The following is a 20,797-nucleotide window of genomic DNA, read 5'->3' as shown; positions in this document are numbered from 1 at the left end:
TCAAATCAACTTCCATCTCCAAATTTTTTGGCGCTGTAGTAAGAAGTGGTTCATTAGTAAACTCGCTATCGCAAAACTTAGCATCTCGGCTGAAAAGTATTGTATCTTTATTTTTATCCAAAAACCGGAATCCTTTACGATTCTCATCATATCCGACGAACGTCATTCTCACAGCCTTGACGTCACACTTCTGTCGTTTTTCTTTGGGTACATATACAAGTGCTTCGCAACCGAATACATGAAAATGTTTAAAATTAGGCAACCTACCTGTCCATAGTTTATACGGTGTTCTGGACACCGGGGCAGTTGGAAGACGGTTCTGTAAAAAGTTAGCTGCCCCAATATTTTTTACTCATTTTAGCTTCTGCGAGAAGACACCGCATCATTTCAGTCAAACTACGGTTCTTCCTCTCAGCGATACCGTTTTGCTGAGGACTATAAGGTATTGTTTGTTGGAGAATAATTCCATTCTGCTTTAGGAAACGTTCTAGAGATAAGCTCGAGTATTCGCCACCATTGTCCGCTCTTATAACCTTTGTATTCTTCCCAAACTGGTTGTGGACCAAACTCACGTATTCTTTAATTTTATCTTCCGCTTCACTTTTATGTTTTAACAAATACACTATAGTATACCGAGAAAAATCATCTATCATCGTCATAATAAATCGATTGCCTCGAGGTGTAGGTACTTCTAGTGGGCCACAAAGATCTGTGTGCACCATATCTAAAATAGCTTTTGTTTTTGTTTCTGATGCAGGAAACGGTGCTCTGTTCATTTTTCCTTCGCAGCAGACTTTGCAAACTGATCGGATTCCGCAATCAACCAGTTTCAAATTCAATCCCAACTCGTTTCGTACAATTTGTTTGATAGCTCCAGGTTCGCGATGGCCCAATTTACGATGCCACATATGTTGACAGTTGTCTTGATGTTGAGTCATAGTTAACAACGCTTTTCTGTATTCTTTGAGCTGGTATAAACTAGCATTTCGTTCACCAACTGCGATAACGACACCATTCTTGCGCGTACCAACTTTCAAAAATTACCGTATATCCTTCATCAGTCATTTTGCTAATCGAAAGCAAATTTCCTTTCAACGATGGTACGCGCAGAACTTCCTTGATCAATATCTTTCTAGGTTTCCCTTCTCCATCAACGGTAATCAAACTGGCATCACCAGATCCATTCGATGAAACTTCGCTGCCATCAGCTAAGGTGATCGACACGCCTGCAGTTGCTTTAAAATTCGAAACGTCACTCGCCATATGTGATGGACCATGCCACACCATCACTCATGCTTCCACTGCCACTAGCAAAACAAAATTCTTCCTCTTGCTCTTGTGTCATGCAAAAGTGACACGTTCTCTTTCCTCTCGTTCAGTTTTCTTTCGATCCTCTACCAGCTTACGGCAATCCTTACGAAAATGCCCTTCCATTTTACAATAATGGCAAGTCTTTCGCGGGTCTCGCCAACCAAACATTTTACCTCCATCAGTTTTCAAAGCTTTGTTTTGATGAATCGAATTTTCATTTCTTCGTCTCCATTTGTCCAAAAGCTTTCCTTTAACATACTCTAAATCTAGTTCATCGTCTTTTCTGCTTTCTAGAGCGACGATCAACCCGTCGTAAGATTGTGGCAAACTAGAGAGCAATATAGCTACCATCCAGAATCCATTCAACGTATCACCCATCGCCTCCAAACGCTGGGACAATTCCAAAATGCTCGCGATATGGTTCGCCATATTGCCACCTTCCTCAAGTTGTAACCGAAGTAGCTGCCGTAACACATGGATCCTATTCACTAATGAGGACCGGTGATGGAAGCTCTGAAGCGCTTCCCACATCCCTTTAGCGGTCTGCGCCTTCATGACATGCGTTAGCTGATTATTCTCCAAAGAAAGTCCAATAATTGCACGTGCTTTTCCGTCTTTCGTCAACCAGACAGCATCCGGCCGCTCCGGCTTCTGACAAGACACCATCTCATACAGCTCCTCCTTAATTGGAAGCAGTTCCATGCGGAAACGCCACGTAGTATAGTTTGTATCACCTAACTTTTCCAGTACGAATTTTGCGTCCGCCATGTTGACTGTCTTTCAAATGCACTTTTACAAGTTTAACCGGTTATTAAACAAATTAATATTATTCAGTACTGCATTGGAATAAAAAACTGTTTTCTCGCGCCGCGGATTTAATTCTGAGCTCATAACCTGTTGACTACGATAACGAAATGAAACACGGAATATAATGGTCGTCAGACAAACTTTATTATAACCTCGTTGTGTAGATGCTCATACAAGATAGAGTTGTTGATATTTTATCGATATTTGATATTATCGATATTTGCTCGTCACAATATCAATATTTTTGACCGATATTGGCGCATTTGATATTATCGATATTTCGATATTGCGACTCGATATTGCTGTCCGATATTCTCGGTTGCCATTAGGGGAGTGCTACCGGCAAAATTTTGCCTACCGATCATGAATTCATCATGGCATCAAAATTAAATATAAAATGCTTACACACAATATAAGATATTCATTGAAAGTGCACATTATACTGAAAACAAACGTTAAGCAGGGTGACACCCAAAACTCGAAATTAAATTCCCGGTTTTTCCCGGTTCGTTCAAATATTTTTCCCGGTTATTTGTACTTCAGAATTCTGCATTTTTTCATACAGTTAAGGGTTAAAAAAGCGTGACTGTCGATTTACATCCCATTATCGAATTACATTCTAATACAGTCACTTTTTAAGCGTGTTCAGGCTTGTTTTAATCCAGAGATATTGTTGCAGAAATTCGAAAAATGTGACGGACGTCATCTTTCTCAAGAGGATAACGTTTGCGGTAAAAAAAAATGGTACCCCGCCACGTCAAAAACAGACATCGTGCGGCACTTTGTAGACGCCTGGTATGCCGTTCCGGCATCTACAATATCTTGACACAATTGGACAATGATCAAAGCATCGGAAGAAAGCCCAGTTCTGGACGGCCAACGACCCTGAACGGCAAGAAGCTTCAAAGGATGCTGAAGAGGAAGACCGAGGAAAAAGTGGCTAAATCACTGCGTGAACTTGGTCGGGAGGTTGGTGCATGCGGTAAAACAGTGAAAAAGTTGTTGGAAAACATGGGCATACATGTCAGGAAGCAGCAGTCCCGTCCACTGGTTCTAGTCTCGGAGCTGCAGGCAATGACGCAGCGACAGAGGTTTAAGATGGTCAAGTCGATTTCCCTGGCAAATCGCGATGTGACAGTGGTGATGGACGACGAGACCTATCTAACCCTAGATGACAACGATTAGTAGGGCACTTTGTATTTTACCTCCCCTACGAAGAAAGTGAGCACCGAGGTGAAGTATATTTCACAGACCAAGTTCCCCAAGAAGGTGCGGCTGTGGCTGACAATCAGCGAGAAAGGGATGTCAAAGTTGCTCTTCTTTTGCTCCGGGCTGGCCGTGAACGAGGAAATTTCCAGTACGAAGTGCCTGCCAGAAGTTGCGTCGTTTATCAAGAAATACCATAAGGGCAAAGACACGGTTTTCTGGCCAGATTTGGCGTCGGCCCACTACTCGAAGCGATCTTTGGAGGTGACGGAGAATTTCTGGGCAAACTTGAAGCGCAAGATCTATTCCAACAATTTTGTCGCGAAAACGGAGGAGGAATTAATAAAAAAACACAGAAAAAGCTTGAAAACAAGCCTGCACGCAGGTTTTCGTCCACCATGGAGAATGTTCCGGTTAACTGCCGGAAGGCCGCTCGCAGGGGCGTAGAATTTTTAAAACTTATAAACAACGCATATAATACTCATTACCGGGGACTCCTGGGCCAAATTAAGTTTGTAGGAACCGTTTTTACCTCAACCACCGAAGATTCAATATATAAAAGAATTACACTTAAACACATTAGCTTCAAGAGCACGGGCCGTGGCATTCTTCTTTCTGGCTTCTTCATCTTGATCTGAATTCTCCTTCTTCTTTGTCTTCAACAATTCAATATATCGGCTATGTGAAACGCGAGCATAATAGATTAACGACTTGGTGATATCAATTTCGTCTCCACCACCGGCATCCTGTACTGCATCGTAAACCAATCGCTGGATCAAAATCTCCTTAATAAACACGGTCAAGTTAGGACGTTTCTTGCCTAAATCAGCTATCAGATCTCTACAGAAAGTATCAAGGCGTTTTTCACTACGGCGGTAGGAAGTCAGCAATGTCTCCGTCGAATGCATACCCAACAGTTGCGAGTATTCTTGGCGAAATCTGTCAACTACAGTTCCCGCGAGATTATCTTCGTGAACCATTTGCTCTAGGCAAAACTCGAGCCGTTTGACTGCTACTTCCGGGGAGCTTACCGTGGTCAAGTTAGTTTCCAAGAGAAAGATGAATAAAAACAGAACTGATATAAGCACTGTGAGAAATGAGTTGAATATACTGGCAGCCGGGGTGAGATTGTGCCATCCAGCCCGTGACCTGTCAGCCATCTCTTCCGGGTCAGAAGACCAGTCTTTCTTGGTCGTTTTCGAGAAAACTTATTCAAGGAATTTTAGTGATCGCCATGAGATAGCTGACAATCTCACCCCGGCTTGTAATATCCAGTGAAATTCCCGGTTTTTTCCCCGGTTCCAAACAATTCCAGGTTTTTTCCCGGTTTTCTCGGTTGGGTGGCCACACTGGTTAAGGCTTGGTTTTCCATTGATAAATATATTTATTCGAAAATAGGTCAATAGAAATTAAAGGACGTTTACTCTATTTCAGCTATTTTAGGGCAAACCAACTAAAAAGTAGGTACCAGAATTGTTGGTATTAGAATCAATAAGTGCTAGATGGAAAATGTAAGCAGTTCGACAGAAATATGGCTGCCATATTTCTTTTTTTTATTGACAGCATGTATAGAGCGAATTTCCAGAAATTTGGGTGTGGAACTTCTCGGGGTAGTTACCACCACATTAAACCGATCAAATGCGATGCCTTGGTGTTACATTGGGATGGCAGGATCGATGAATTTCAGTAAAGAATCGGTGTTACATAAGCGATAACATGAATGTTCAGGTAGGATGCTTCAGTAACTGGCTGCTGATTAGTCAATGGATCAGTGAGGATTAGGAGACGCGGCTCACGAAACGTCGGTTTAATCTGATTGGAAAATGCACCTTGCGTAAAGCGGTCAGCAATCGGCCCGCTGTCCTAACGGACGAGATGAAATAGCAAACACTTCGCCGGAATATGCAATACTAAAGCAGGTATTAGACGACGAAAATATTTGCTATTTTTGGTACGATTTTTATTTGCACAAAATAAAATCTGTATTAAAAAATAGCAAATATTTGCTTCGTCTAATACCTGCTTAAGGCATGAAACATGCTGAACACCAACGCGACCGATCGGGTGAGATTCTCGCCGTAGGTTAATGAACAACTCTCCTCACGGCTGTTTATTAACCTTCGGCAAGAATCTCGCCCGATCGCTCACGTCGGCGTTCAGCTTGTTTCAGGCCTAACTAAAATCCAAACAAAAAATATATAAAGGAAAATATCGATAAAATATCGATATCGACACGTAATATCGATTTCAATATCGATGCCGTTTCTAATATCGATAAAACGAATATCGATATTTTATTTTTAATATCGACAACCCTAATACAAGAATGAAAAAGGGAAATGAGAAAAACGGCAACGTAATGCAGCGCTGCCAAGTACCGTGAGGGGTGAGCCGATGTAAGTTGTATACTACAACATAATGCACTGTTAGTAGGGTTTACGTGCAAACCGAAAATAAATGTGCAAGAAAGTTTTAAAACTCACTTGGATACGATTGCAAAGTAACACTGCCTACTCTGCCGCTAGGAAAAATCTTATGGTAGAACTTTAATAATCAACCTGACAGTTTTACACCTGCCTACTACGTTGCTTTTGCAAGTTGCATTCGCCCCTGCAGCAAATACATTGAGATTTTCATTGCAACCCAAGGTTAAGAATTTTTGATGTACAGTCAGGTTTTTTTTTACGCGGGGGATACGTACCTCGTAAAAAACCGCGTTAATTCGAAAATCCGCGTAAAAAAACCGCGCTAATTCAAAAATTCGCGTAAAAAAAAAACCGCGTTAATTCAAAAATCCGCGTAAAAAACCACGTTTTTTTTAAATCCGCGTAAAGTAGTCCAGCAAGAAGGGCTTTAGAAAAAACCCGAGACGCTCTAGAACCAGTATTTAAAATTGCCCTCTTTGACGGTCATTCCGGATCTTTCGGTGAGCGGAGAGTATTTTTTGGACTAAGTCTTTTACTAGATAAGCACTTAAACGTTTCTGGTTTCAACCCACGTTAATTCGGAAATTCGTGAAAATTTTTTTGAATTAGCGCGGTATCGCGTAAAAAAAACCGCGTTAATTCAAAAATCCGCGTACAAAAAAACCTCGTAAAAAAACCGCGTAAAAAAAACCTGTCTGTACGTGATTAATGAAACTAAAATTAAGGGTCTGAATATGTAAGTATTATATCAATATATTCATTTCAGTATATGTGTTACGGTCGTGGTACTGAACGTACATTTCCGATCACCTCAAACCCATAGAATGGCACCTTGGGTTAAATCATTTTTCATTGGTAGGTAAAACCCCTATTCATAAAATTCCATTTGTTACCATCGCCCTTTAAAACTTGCAGATTTTCTACCTCGTTTTCTATTCATGAAACGACCAGCGTACATCGAAAACCATAGGTGCGTATCGTTGTATCCATCCGTACGATTTTAGGACATTTGGTTTTACCGAGAAAAAAAACTTGTTATGTTTTTTGCATACTTTTATACTCAATACTTTTGAATGAACTTTTCACACACATTTAAAGATTTAACGGCTTTTTCTATCTTTACATGGCTTTTTGTAGAAAAATGCTATCCAAAGAACCACACGCTTGCTTTTATCCTTATTATTCAACAAGCACATTAAACCGCGTAGCTCGTTTTCATAATAGGATATCATCAAAAGATGATGATCTATCGCCGCTAAGGTATTTATGAACGTTATTAATCGTAATTTTATTTCTCTCTCTTCTCGATTGATTCTTCTCAATTGTTTTCCTTTTTTTCTGGTCGAAAAACCCTTGATTTCAAAATACTTCTTCTTTCGATTAATTGTATCAAAACGACGTATCGATGGCATTATTAATCATGATACAATTGATAGAAGTAATTTTCAATTGCATAGTCTGTCAGGCACGGGACCATTCGGTGGCAGCTGTCAGATTCATGGCCCCCTGCAGGTACCGCACTCCGAATCGGAAGAAATGTCTCTCTCAACAGCTACCGACACGGCCGTTCCGTCTGGAATCAAAAGTCCCGTCTTCCAACAGCCGCCGTACATCCATTCCCGCTGTCCGGTCGAGGTGCACCGGAGCTGCTTCTGTGTTCGGTTCATCGCAGAGCACACGAAGATGCTGGAGGACTCCACGAAGGTGAGTATTGTAATCATGTATGGAAGAGAAAACTGTATAAAATACACTCGCCCTCAGGTTAAAGAGGACTGGAAATACGTAGCCATGGTGCTCGACCGGTTGTTCCTGTGGATTTTCACCCTGGCAGTTCTAGCAGGAACTGCGGGAATAATCCTACAGGCTCCAACGCTGTACGATGATCGAATACCGATAGACAAAACATTTGATGAATTAGCCACATCGACCGTCGTTCGTTGTCCACCGCAATAGCGAACCAGGTCCAGTTCAGAAAGCTTGATCCTGTTTTTTGTATGTGTTGTTGGATTAGTGAGTGCCTGTGTTGTGATATTTGGAACAGTGTTCAACAGCAGGATAATTTCGTTAATATGAAACAGGTTCAGCAGCATTCCAGCTAGCACTGATTTATTTTAGAACGTTATTTTACCAGCTAATGATAGGTTTTATATTTTATTTTCGAAAAAAAAATAGTAAAATACAATGAAAAATTCTGTTTCCCTACACACAGACACACTAGTAGGCAAAATCCATTGAATAAAGGTAGGGGAAAGTAGGTAAAGACGGACACCCTAAGGTTTAATCTAAATAATTACTTAGGTATTGCTATTCAGATCGCAGTAGTCATACAAATTGAAACTTAAGGTCATTTGTTTTCATAATCATTTTTGGTATAAGTGAACTTCCTCCAAGTTTTATGTGTTTTGGGACTTCAAAATTAGGACTACAAAATTGCTGTTTTTTGACATGGTTGGGAAAGACGGACACTTGGGGTGGGTAAGATGGACACTACGAAGGTAAAGGTGGACACTCACAAAAAAGATGTAGTACGTTAAGTATTCTTTTGATTTATGTGTTAAGTGATGGCCATACATTACTCTACGTTATTGGAGTCCATCTATACATCACGTGAACAGTTTGAGAGGATGGGTTTCGATGAAGGCGAAAATTTTCCGCCTATATGGCCTGTTCTAACTGCTAAGTGATTAATATCTGCTGGTTTCTCTCGCGGGTGTTCTTTGTGAACATCTGTAGTACACAACAGATGCTACATGTGAAAATTCTTGGAAAATCCGTGTGTCCATCTTTCCCTACCTTAGTGTGTCCGTCTTGCCCGACCTGGTTGTAAATTTTTAAAACGATCGTAGCTCTTCATCGGAACATCGAAAATCTGCTGGATTTTCACTAGAAAACCGAGGAAAGACTAATTAATCACTTTACTATTGTGAACAAATGAAAACACGTAAGTTTCACGAGTTTTTCACTATTTTCCGTGGAATAAAAATTACATCAAATTGCGCGTTCACGAAAATATTCTTTGCTTTACTTACAAATTTGACAGTTTGCTTGCTGAAAACCGATAATGCAACTCAAAAGCATTAACACACTATAAAGAAGGTATTCGCATCACTCAACTATCATAATACATTCTAGTTTGTGAAATATTAAGTGTCCATCTTACCCGCAGTGTCCGTCTTTACCTACTTTCCCCTACGTGTTAGAACAGTTTCAAACTATACAGGGTTCTAATGTTCCACTTTTGTACGAGGTTACGACTATTAGGGTTGACCTAACCTTAATGTTAATGTTTGTGATGAGTTTAGGTAAAAAATTATCACTCCTCCATGACATTACAGAAATAAAAAACAAAACAAAAAACAAGTCCAAGACAAGCACAATTATCAAATCGTATTAGCTCAACTAGTGTTAACGTTTCTTCTTCTTTTCTCTGTGTAAACTGTCTTCTGACAGTTCACAAGATTTAGGGCTAGTGACTAGCGACTATATGCCCTCTTATAAATTCCAAATTCCAAATCACAGTTCCAACCAACAGACTTTTATAAATTCACACACTTCTTTGTACAAATGAACATCTCTCTTTTGAAAAAGTTCAACTAACGTCCTGAATCGACCTTCGAAAGAGTATTTTGTCCGTTCGTGATCATATTTTACACAGTTTAGAATAATGTGTTCAGCAGTATTTTCCTCGTCACAAATTTCACAGGAGCCTTGGTGCACAATTTTCATTATCGCCAGCCAGTGTGGGGAGAATCGTGCCCTGCAACCAATCTATTTAACAGTCTTGTTCCCACGTTGTTGAATCCTTTTCCATAGTGCCACGGTGTCTCGCCTAGTTCTTGCTGTATCTGATAATATTTTTTTCCTTTCTCCTTTGCATACGTTTTATACCATTCTGTAGCTGTTTGTTTTCTCCAGTGTTTAAATAATAGAAATGCATCTTTTTCAAAATTTTGATTGTTTCTTCTCTCTGCTGTATCACTGGTTTCAGACTTTGCCAAAAAGTCGGCCAGCTCATTTCCTGTTATCCTTGCATGTCCAGGAATCCACTGGAAGCTTACACTCCATTTTTCAGCCTTTTCCAGGATTCCGTTCAGTACAGCTGGCCTATTTTTCGTTTCCATAGCTATAAATAGCATTTCACATGCAGATCTTGAATCCGTTAATATTATATAATCTTGTTTCTCCTGCAGGTCTATCACGTCTAAAGCTGTTTCAATGGCACTTATTTCCGCCGATGTGATGCTTGATTCCATTTCCAGTCTGTAACAATATCTGGCTCCTGTTCCTTCATCGTATACACCGATTCCGCAGAGTCCTTCCATTTTTGAAGCGTCAATGTACATTTTAGGCCTGTTTTCCCATTTTCCGTTGATAGTCTGAATAGCGAGTTGCCTAAGTTGTAGAGGATTACAATTTCTTTTGGCTGTATCCATTTCATCCATGGTAGATTGCACTTCGACCTGAATTTGTCTTCCACTTACATTTGTCATTACCTTTTCAATTATTTTCTTGTGCTTCAGGTAGACTTTTTCCATATATGACAGCTTCTCCTCATCAGCCTCCTGGTTTATTTGCTTCAGCTGGTTCGCTATCAGGTTATTGTTGGTAAAACATTTTGTAATGAACTTTGCTGTCAAATACTCCTGGCGTGTTTCAAGTGGTTCTTGTCTGGCTAATGCAATTAACGTATTCAGCGGTGTAGATTTGGTACATCCGGTTATCTTCCTAAGACACTGGTTATTTGATACCACCAGTCTCTTTTTGTTCGTTTTGCAAGCATTATTGGTGACAGTACATCCGTATTCTATGACACTTCGAATAAGAGCCTGGTATACATCTGTTAGAGTCTCCGGAGTCACTCCATTTCTGGTGCCACTAATAACCTTCAACATGTTGAGCCGATCATTTATCTTTCCCGTCATTTCTCTAGTGTGTTTGCCGAATCCTAGCGTTCTGTCTAGCGTTACCCCTAGATATTTGTGTGCACGAACTGTTTCTATCACTGAACCATTAATCCTGACATTCAATTGCTTGTCGCTGTTCGTGAAAATTATTGCCTTGGTTTTCTCCGCGTTGACTTTCATGCTCAATTCATTAGAGCACTGCACGAAGCTGTCCATAAATTGTTGCCCTCTTGTTCTCAGCTCGTCCTCATTCCTTCCCGTTTCTTTTTTTTTTTTTTTTTATTCTCGTTTATTTTCCGTCGGTCTAGTTCCGCCACTGTTGTGGCCAATCACCGACGCCCAGGGAGGCGACTCCACACCCAGGACCCTAACTCACGACCCGTTTATTAACGGACCGGCGCCAACGGCTTTACTTCCTCATGCGATGGAAGGCGTGATCCCAGAGATTTTTCGCCTCAGAAAATCTCCCGGTGTCGGCTAGGATTGAATCTAGACCAGTTGGGTTGGTTGTGAGTGGATCACGCCACCTCACAACCATCGACACCTATGTCGGCGGTGGGATTCGAACCCAGGCGTCGAGCGTGGTTGACGGAGACGTTACCAACCACACTAGGCCCCCGCTCATTCCTTCCCGTTATGATCACCACAAAATCGTCCGCATACTGGACCAAAACTACTCCATCTTGCTCGATCTCGTGGAGGCCCGATGTATACACATTGAACAGTGTGGGGGACAGCACATCTCCCTGTGGTAGCCCATCACTGATGAATCGTATCATATTTTCTCCGTTGACCTGAAAACTAATCCGTCGATTGCGGAGAAATTTCACAATCCAGTTGACTATTTCGTAAGAAAGCTCTTTCCGATACATTATTTCTTCCAGGGTGTCCAGTTTCACTGTGTTGAATGCATTTGACAGGTCCACGAAAATAGTCGCCACCATTTGTTTGTTTCTTTTGGCACTTTTGATTTCATTGATGACATACGAGAGGCACGTCGTTGTAGAAAACCCTCTGCGAAATCCGAGCGACTTTTCCGGAACTATTTTATGTTCTTCCAGATGTAGCTGCAAATCTTCAAGTACCGCTGAGTTCAGTATTTTTGTTAGAGTAGGCACTAAAGAAATGGGACGTTTTCTCTGTATGGTATTTTGATCCTTCCCCGGCTTGGGGATTGCTACGACTTTGAAGGTTTTGAGCTCTGCTGGTAAGTAGGTTGTGCGCCACATGTGATTCAAGTCTCTAACAACGTTGTTGACAACAGCTACCTTCAATGTTTTTAGGTTTTCATATGATATTCTATCCTCTCCTGGAGAAGTATTCTTTTTTCGGCTTGTCATTTTCCTCCATCTTTCTTCCGATAGTATGTCGTAGTTGGGAAAGATCATATTAGGTTCACTGTATCTGGGGTCATGGCCACCGAAGTGTATATCTAAAAATTCTGTTGCCATTTGCGGGTCCTCGTGTACAATATTATTCTCTTTAGTGTAACGCGATTTGCCCACTAATCTGTTCACTTTCGTCCAGAGCTCTTTTGAGGATAAGAAAGGTGTGATTTGTTCTGTAAATTCTTTAAATTTTTTCTTCTGTTCATTTCTCTTCAGCCACTGAAACTTTGCAGCTTTTCTTTTATACTCTAATAAATTTTCCATCGATGACTGCTTGTTAAACTTTTTCCTGGCTTCACATTTCTTTTTCCACGCTTCTTCAACTTCATTTGTCCACCAAAACTTCGGTGTGTGAACGTCTTTTTTACTGCTATCCTTATAAATTCTACTCACTGACTTCTGTAGATCGCATATATTCCCTATTTCATGCTCGTTTAATTCACTCAACTTTTCTCTCACTTTTTTCATGTTATATATTCTTTTTCCTCTAGTTTTTCGTTCGTTCTGCAATTCAACTTCGATGGCTATATGATGGCCATCTCCAATGTTAAATTCTAGCGTGCTCCATTTGGTCCCCATCAGTTGCGGTGAACATAGCGTAATATCGACTGCAGATGGCTGTTTATCCAGTTCAGCTTGATGACTATGACATCGTTGATTGCAATTTGATCCATGAGTATGCTGCCTTTTACGTCATTCGATTTATTACCCCAGATCTCATGGTGTGCATTAAAATCTCCACCGATTATAACTCTTCTACAGTTTCTCAATCCATTGATAATCTTTTTCACGTCTACTTCAAAGTTTTTCGCTGTAACCATCGGACTTAGGTACACTGATGCAATCGTTAGGTTTAGTTTTGGTATGGTAATTGCAACCGCTTGTGAGTACTGACTCAGCTGCGCTAACTGTACGATCTGATAACTATAATCATCCCGGTTCTATTGAAAAGACGGATTCAGCCATCTCTGATTTAGTTGAAATTTGTTCTACGCAGACTAGCTCTTGGTCTGCTAGAACGGAAAATACTGTATCAGATGTGGCGGATGAAATTTTTACGAGAACCAGGGTGGAAAGTGCTATGAGATCCTTTGAGCCTTTTAGGTCTGCAAGTGTAGATGGAATATTTCCAGCATTGCTTCAAAAAGGTGAAGCAATACTAATTCCTTCTCTCATTGAGATTTTCAAGGCCAGTTTGAGGTTGAATCATATTCCATCAAAATGGAGGGTAGTAAGAGTAATCTTTATACCTAAAACTGGGAAGCGTGATAAGACGCATCCTAAATCATTCAGACCCATTAGTCTTTCTTCGGTTTTGTTGAAGACAATGGAAAAAGTGCTGAATGATTTCATTCATACATCTTACATGCAAACAATACCGCTTTCAAAGTTCCAGTTTTCCTATCAAACTGGAAAATCCACTATAACAGCGCTTCATACGCTGGTCATGAAAATTGAAAAGTCACTCTCAGCTGAAGAAATTGCTCTGTGCTCTTTCTTGGATATTGAAGGTGCTTTTGATAATGCGTCCTATTCTTCAATGTCTAGTGCAATGAAGAACAAAGGATTTCACACGAGCATTGTTAACTGGATTCATACCATGCTTGCAAAAAGAGAAATCACTTCTGAGTTGGGAGGTTCGCCTATTACGGTAAGGGCAACGAAAGGATGTCCGCAAGGAGGTGTTCTTTCGCCACTTATGTGGTCTTTGGTGGTGGACGATCTTCTCAAAAGCTTAGAAGCTAAAGGTTTCGAAGTTGTGGGCTTTGCTGATGACATAGTCATCTTGGTAAGAGGAAAGTTCGACAACATAGTTTCGGAAAGAATGCAGGAGGCTCTGGAGTATACCCAGTCTTGGTGTATAAAGGAGGGTCTCAGCATTAATCCGACAAAAGCTGTAATCGTACCTTTCACTAGAAAGAGGAAATTCAATCTAAAAACTCTCAAGCTTGGAGGAGTAGAAATTCCATTCAGTGAACAGGTTAAATACTTAGGAGTTATCCTTGATGCCAAGCTAAACTGGAATGCACATCGTGACTATGCAATCAACAGGGCGGTCAGTGCATTATGGTTGTGCTCCAAAACCGTTGGGAGAAAGTGGGGCTTGAGACCGAAAATGGTGATGTGGATATTCACATCTATTATACGTCCAAAACTGACCTACGCTGCGTTAGTTTGGTGGCCAAAAACCAAAGAGTCCACCGCTAGAACAAAGCTAGATAAAGTTCAACGACTTGCGTGCATTGCTATAGCAGGAGCAATGAAAAGCACCCCGTCAAAAGCTCTTGATGCAATTCTTCATCTGCTGCCGTTGTACGAATACGTGCAACTAGAAGCAGAAAAGAGTGCCTTGAAGCTAAAAAGAACAAAAACTATCTTGTCAGGTGATCTTGTGGGTCACCTGACAATAGTGGACTTTTTCAAAAGAGGGCCAGTGATGAGTATGAATGGAGACTGGATGGCACCTCAGGATAACCATGATATTCCCTACAAGGTATGCGAAACGTCGCGTGCAGACTGGGAAGTCGGAGTTCCTGAAGTCCGTCCCGGTTCAACGATATTTTTCACAGATGGCTCAAAAATAGGTACCAAAACTGGTGCAGGAATCTTCGGCCCTGGAATTAATATTTCAGTGGCAATGGGACACTGGCCAACAGTGTTTCAAGCAGAGATCTTTGCAATCCTTGAATGTGCGAATGTGTGTCTGACTAGGAAATACAAACATGCAAATATTTTTATTTTCTCTGACAGTCAAGCAGCACTGAAAGCGCTTGATGCTTATAAATGTACATCCAAGATTGTCTGGGAATGTATTCTCACGTTGCGACAGCTATGTCAAACAAACTCAGTAAATTTGTATTGGGTTACAGGACATTGTGGCATTGGTGGGAATGAAAAGGCAGACGAACTTGCAAAACAAGGATCTAACTCACAGTTTATCGGCCCAGAACCTTTCTGCGGTATATCGAACTGTGCAGTGAAAATGGAGCTTAAACGCTGGGAGGAACAAAAGGTGATAACCAATTGGTTTGATGTCAAAAAGCGTTCCCAATCTAAAAGATTTATCACACCAAACGAGAATCATTCGAAAAAGCTCCTAGAGCTCAACAAAAGAGCTCTTTGTACATACGTCGGCCTAGTAACGGGGCACTGACCGAGTAAGTATCATTTAAAGAACATAGGCCGGGTTCAGGATGATATCTGTCGCTTTTGTAATATGGAAAGCGAGACATCGGAACATCTGCTGTGCAGTTGTGGTGCATTATTTAAACGCAGATCAAGGTTTCTTGGCAGTGGCTGTTTACAGCCCAAAGAGATTTGGTCTTTGAATCCTGGGAAGGTGATTGGCTTCATAAACCATATTTCACCTGACTGGGAGCGTGTCGGTGCAGGTACCTGATCACTCAACAATAGTGGTCATTGTATTTTGCAAGGGGACACGTATAGCAATTGACTGGGATATATATTACAAAAGTTCACATCAATGGACAACGTAATTCTAATTCCCTAACAAAAAAAAAATATATATATAATCATTGCGGAGGTATATTGCAGCTCCACCATAATTGTCATTACGTGAGCATAAGATTTTATGATACTTAGGAACATTGTATTTTTTCGTGTCTTCATGTTCAATGGCCGTCCATGTTTCAGATAGTATAGCAACCAAATAATTTTCTTCTCTTAGCACTCTTAATAATTCTTCCTTGTTTTTACTTAATGATTGAATATTACACTGTAACAAATTTTATTTGTTCTTCCATTTTAAACGTTTGATTGGGACTTCTTACAATCAGAAAAAATTACATCACTCAAGTCAACATGTTTCTTAAAGCACATCTGGAATTTTCTCTTCACTTTTTCATTGACTTCTGGTTGACTAATGAATTCCGTGTAACTATTGATTACTCCTTCCGTAACTTTTTGTCTCGCAGACTTCGCCGCGGTGTCTCTGATGATTCCTTCCCATTTTTCTTGTTCGGTCACTTTCTCTTTGTTGTTCAGGCCAACTCCATTTTTCATTTCCGTTTTCTCCATAATTACAATTGAATCCTGCTTGTTTGGGCCTTGTGTACCCATATCCGGTTTGCTTCGCTTAACGCCTTTTCCCGATGGTTTTTTGATTTCTGGATACGTTTTTACAGCTGCAGTCACCACTTCTCTTGGTTTGTTTGCTTTTCTCCACTGAAAACTTAGTGGTTCCGTAGAGGTATGAGCTAACTGGTCCGCGTAGCTCTCTTCTATTCCCGGATACTCCTTTGTTGTGCTCAACAGCTCGAATTGGTTGCGCGTTCTGATCGGGCATATTTCGTTGGCTTCTGCATACGTCAGGTTCTGAACAGCCATTATTTTCTTTATTTTATTTTGTCGCTCTCTTTTTGGGCATTTATTGCTTCCAGTACGATGGTCTCCATTCCTGCAGTGTAGACAGTACGTGGGTTGCTGACAGCTTCCAAACCGATCCACCTCCTCATGTTTCTCTGCGCATACTGCGCACCTTTGTTGGCCTCTGCATTTGTTTGTGGCGTGACTGTTACTCATGCAGTTCTGGCAGAAAATTGCTTTTTGAATAAATGGCTGTATCTTGCTAAGGCAGCAAAATGTCTTTACGTTCTCTGGCAGTGTCTTTGCGCGAAATACTACACTAACACGATTGATTGGTATTTTTTCCTTACCTTCTTCCCAGCGGTGCAATCGATACACACCAAGCACTGGAACGTCGCAAACCATATCATTCATTATCTCTTTCGTCGGAATATCTGCTGGAATTCCAGCCACAACGCCATAGATGCTAATAAGCCGTCTCGGTACATAACATTTATAAGTGTTGCTAGTTGTGTAGATCAATTTCATCAGTTCATTTGTCTTCTGATAACTGCTAATCATGACGATGATTGTATGACGCCCGTTGTACTTCATGTCGGCAATAAACTTTTTTACTGTATCCATCTTCCGCAGGGTGTTTCCGAGGGAAAACTTGTTAATTTTCGCATCTGGCTTCTTTCCTTTGAGCTCAAACAGCAATCGATACGGTCCTTCATCCTCATACGTGTATTCGTAGTTCATCGGAGGGTTGCTTCTATCCTGCACGCTCGTTTTGGGGATTGTTCCTGAATTTGTTGCTCCCGAAGCCACAGCTCCAAAGGAGAATGCATTTGTTGTTCCTTGGCCACTGTCTATTCGTTCATTGCCCTCCGGGGGATCTTCATCCCCATCCATCTTTTCTTCTCACGTCACTAACTTTTCTTTTCCTTAAATGCCAATATGGGGTTCACTACTTGAGGGCCACAAGATTAATCCCAGCGTCCTCTCGCTTTAACACGACTACACCAGCTTTTTTCACAATTTCACAGTAAATTATTATTATTCAGACAAGCTAATCTGTTCAACAAGTATTTTTTCACTCGAAACCGATAATTAAAATAACGAAAAATTCTTCCACAAAAAAATCACGTGCTATCTCAAATGTCTTCTTGACGCGAATGGTGTTAACGTTTCCGATGAGACAGCCAGTCCAGTTAAGTTTGAAACTGTCGCAAGCGATAAAGAAAAGTTTTTGTTAGAATAGGTTCCGAACGTAGTAGCAAATTAGAGAAAGTAGTTCCTTAGTTTTTCAACGGAGCAAAAACTGTGTATAATTTCCTTCTCCCATGTTAGGTTTACCCACTAATCAGTATAGTAGAAAACATGATAACAATGATAGTTAACATTCGATATAAGAAAAACGCAAGAACGGCACAAAAGAGCTAATAAAAGATAGCGTACACTAGTATTTTACTCAACAAACGGCCGAGTTTTTCCAAAATGTAGTTAAGATTCACGTGCTATGAATGTGAGAAGCAACAAACTTCCGGATGAATTGAAGTTTTTTTTGTCAACCAGCTTTAGCTTCCTCATTTGTGAAAAAAAAAAACAGATCTGTCGACATGTATTCAGGTTAATCACATTTTTTAAACCAACTCATACTGCCTTTTTATATGACTTACTTTTAATCCCAGTTTTAGGTTGAAGTCGTAATGTACAAAGTTTGTTTCTAAGGAAATTCAGTTGTTGTGAAATAAAGATACAATTATAACGCATAGCACACATGCTGTCTGAATTTATTTATGTCCATGTTGGTATGGTTACCATTTGAGGAGAAATCCAATCTATTAGTCAAAATACTTCTTCTAGCCACTATGTTGTTATTCGAAAGTTTGCAAATATTAGAAACGGCAATTTGAACAAGACTTGAACGTCTGTCTGCAGTTAGGTTTTTTTTTTCAAGATCGCCGAAGATTTTAAAAATGTCTGAGGAGAAGCTCTAGTTGTTCGAAGGCACTAACTTCGGAATTTGGTAGTTTCGGATTGTAAAAAATTGGAAGTTTCGGATTGTAGAAAACCAGAACCCATTCGGATGTTTGACGAAGCCATTCGACGAGGAAGAGTATGCGAAGAATTGGTGACCGATCCCGACCAGCTGGAGTATGCAAAATATAAAAAGACTGCTAAATATGTCTGGGACGCTTTGAAAAATACTTAGGAGCGTGGCAAGTTAATGCTGAAAAAGCAGTTTCAAGAACTGAAACTGGCAGAAAGCGAAAAAGTAAAGGCATTTTTATTTCTTGTCGTGAAGTCTCTGCGAGAGCTAAGGGCAATGGAAGTATTCCAAGCAGCACACGTTGTTACATAGCAGGCAACGTTACGCTTAATGCAACTTGCGTTAAGGGTGCAAAATTACATCCACTACTTCAATTCAACTGTAATGTAACTGAAAAAGCGCAAGAGGTGGAGCCTATATGTAACCAAAAGTCACAACGATGCTTCAGCGTGCATCAGTATAACACAGTTTTATAGTGTTATTCATGTTAATAATTAGTTAACCATAACATCATGTTGCTTAACTACAACCACAATCAAGTATCTTTTATTGCTTCATATCCATCAATGAAACAAACCAACACAAAGCATCAATAACCTGTTGAATCATATAGTACGTGAATTTAAGAAAAGAAGAATAAAATTTCCTTTTTTTTTGTGTTCCCTTTTTTGCGGTGCATCATGCAAAGTAGCTTAGCATGAGCATGAGCATGAGCATGATTGACCGCCCGCGGTTGCTACTCCGTTATTGCCAGATCAGCTGTAATTACACAGAGAACCAACAGATGATGCTTGGGACCAACATGCATCCTCAATGTGTAGAAACTGGTGACCTTAATCTTTATATTAGGCAATACCAGCGCCGGCCGCATCCGTATGCAGGTCAAAGAAGGAATTTGTATAGGAAAATGTTGACGTGATACTCGCTTATTGGAAGCCGAGAACACCTCTGCACTTCCACGAGAAATCACTGGGATGTTGGAGAAAGGGCAAGGTACACAGCAGGGTTCGTTTTGGTAAACGATGCGCTGATTTCGAGTGTCGGGTTCTTTAGAACAAGTATCGCGCGAACAGGTTTATTATATCCGTCACGATATTCATAATGCGATTCGAAGTCATTCAGTTTGACAATGTAACACCGCAACAATAAATCGTACGCAAGGATACTGGACCTTTGATCAAATTGGGACAACTTCAAATGATATGATATCTCCTCGTAAGGTGATCCTTTTTACACCGAAATCAGTTGCGCGTTGTCCTCATGGAGGTACCGACGCGGAGTCTCTAGGGGTTCGGTCAACCGGACATTTTCTACCTAACAGATCGACCAACGACGTTTCTCGTATACACTTTGTCTGCTCCAAAATAAAGATAAGATACCGCGAAAAACGCTTATTACGAAAACTAACCATGAGCAAATTTCTAGCCAAACGTCGCGATCCTCTGCGTACGACGCACGCGATGTAGCCCATGCTACTCGTAGCAATCAGCTATTTGTCGATCCCGAGTCAATCCCAATCCCGAGAAGAAACGAACGCACGTCGGCCGTCGCGATTCTTGGGAAGGTATACATCGCGTTTTCGTTAATCGCGATATTTATCGACCAGACGAAATCTTCGGTTAAACAGTCACAGTGAGACATGAACAAGTATCTGGGTATACCCCTCGAAATCATTATATTCCGAAAACGTTAATATAAGTAAAATTCTCCCGAGCCGGAAACGCGGTTTACATCGAAACACTACGACATTTAACGCCGATTCTCTCTTAGTTGTCGATGCGAATGTTGCCTATTAAATAGAAAAATTGGCAAAGTTTCATGCATACAAAGCCTTAATAATTTAAAAATGAAAATTTCCATATTGACCATCCATCGATATTATAGTCTTAAGTTTGTTAACAAAATGCCGACCTAGTCATTATTGGAACATAGTATACAAAACATAAGCAGCCCAAAAGCTAGAAAAATCGAAAAAGTGAAGCATAAGATTTCATGTATTATCCACAACCATTGCTTTCGAGGTGAACACATGTTTGGCTGATAGAACCCTACTTGAAGCCTGACCGTGCAAAAACGTGGTAGATGACGGATTCGAGGCGAACTATGCGTCATGTTGGCTCATTACTAAGTTGAGCTACTCATTACCTTGGGTGTGATCCTGTTGGAAAGATAGAAAAATGGCAAAGCTTGGTGTATCTAAAACATTAAGTGCAAACATCAGGTGTAGATGTACATACTAATCCAAAGTCTTAAAATTATTGATAAGACCAAACCAATCATGATTATTTCAGGCTGACTAAATAGTCATCAGATGTCAAACTCAACTTTATTGAATTTTCTATTACCTGTCATGCGAGAGTCAGTGCGTTCAAAAATTCATTGCACACGACATAT

General features: G+C 40.5%; 1 protein-coding gene across 5 annotated transcripts in view; it reads left to right on the top strand.

Moving 5' to 3' along the window:
* Positions 1-11,052, top strand: part of LOC129718238 (acetylcholine receptor subunit alpha-like) — a 75,127-nt gene extending 64,075 nt beyond the window's left edge. The window contains exons 9-13 of one of the 5 annotated variants that reach the window (XM_055668812.1): positions 6,517-6,605; positions 6,666-6,720; positions 6,888-7,010; positions 7,208-7,454; positions 7,512-11,052. In XM_055668812.1, coding sequence (XP_055524787.1) covers positions 6,517-6,605; positions 6,666-6,720; positions 6,888-7,010; positions 7,208-7,454; positions 7,512-7,703 — 706 coding nt within the window. In that variant the 3' untranslated portion in view covers positions 7,704-11,052. Of the gene's footprint in view, positions 1-6,516; positions 6,606-6,665; positions 6,721-6,887; positions 7,011-7,186; positions 7,455-7,511 lie in introns of all 5 variants that reach the window. The other 4 variants (XM_055668810.1, XM_055668809.1, XM_055668811.1 and 1 more) reach the window with 4 other exon arrangements.
* The last annotated feature ends 9,745 nt before the right edge of the window (positions 11,053-20,797 follow it).

The sequence above is a fragment of the Wyeomyia smithii genome, chromosome 1 (genome assembly GCF_029784165.1).
Source record: "Wyeomyia smithii strain HCP4-BCI-WySm-NY-G18 chromosome 1, ASM2978416v1, whole genome shotgun sequence".
Taxonomy (NCBI): Eukaryota; Metazoa; Arthropoda; class Insecta; order Diptera; family Culicidae; genus Wyeomyia; species Wyeomyia smithii.
Note: the sequence above shows the minus strand (reverse complement) of the source record. Positions and strands in the feature narration are given on the sequence as shown.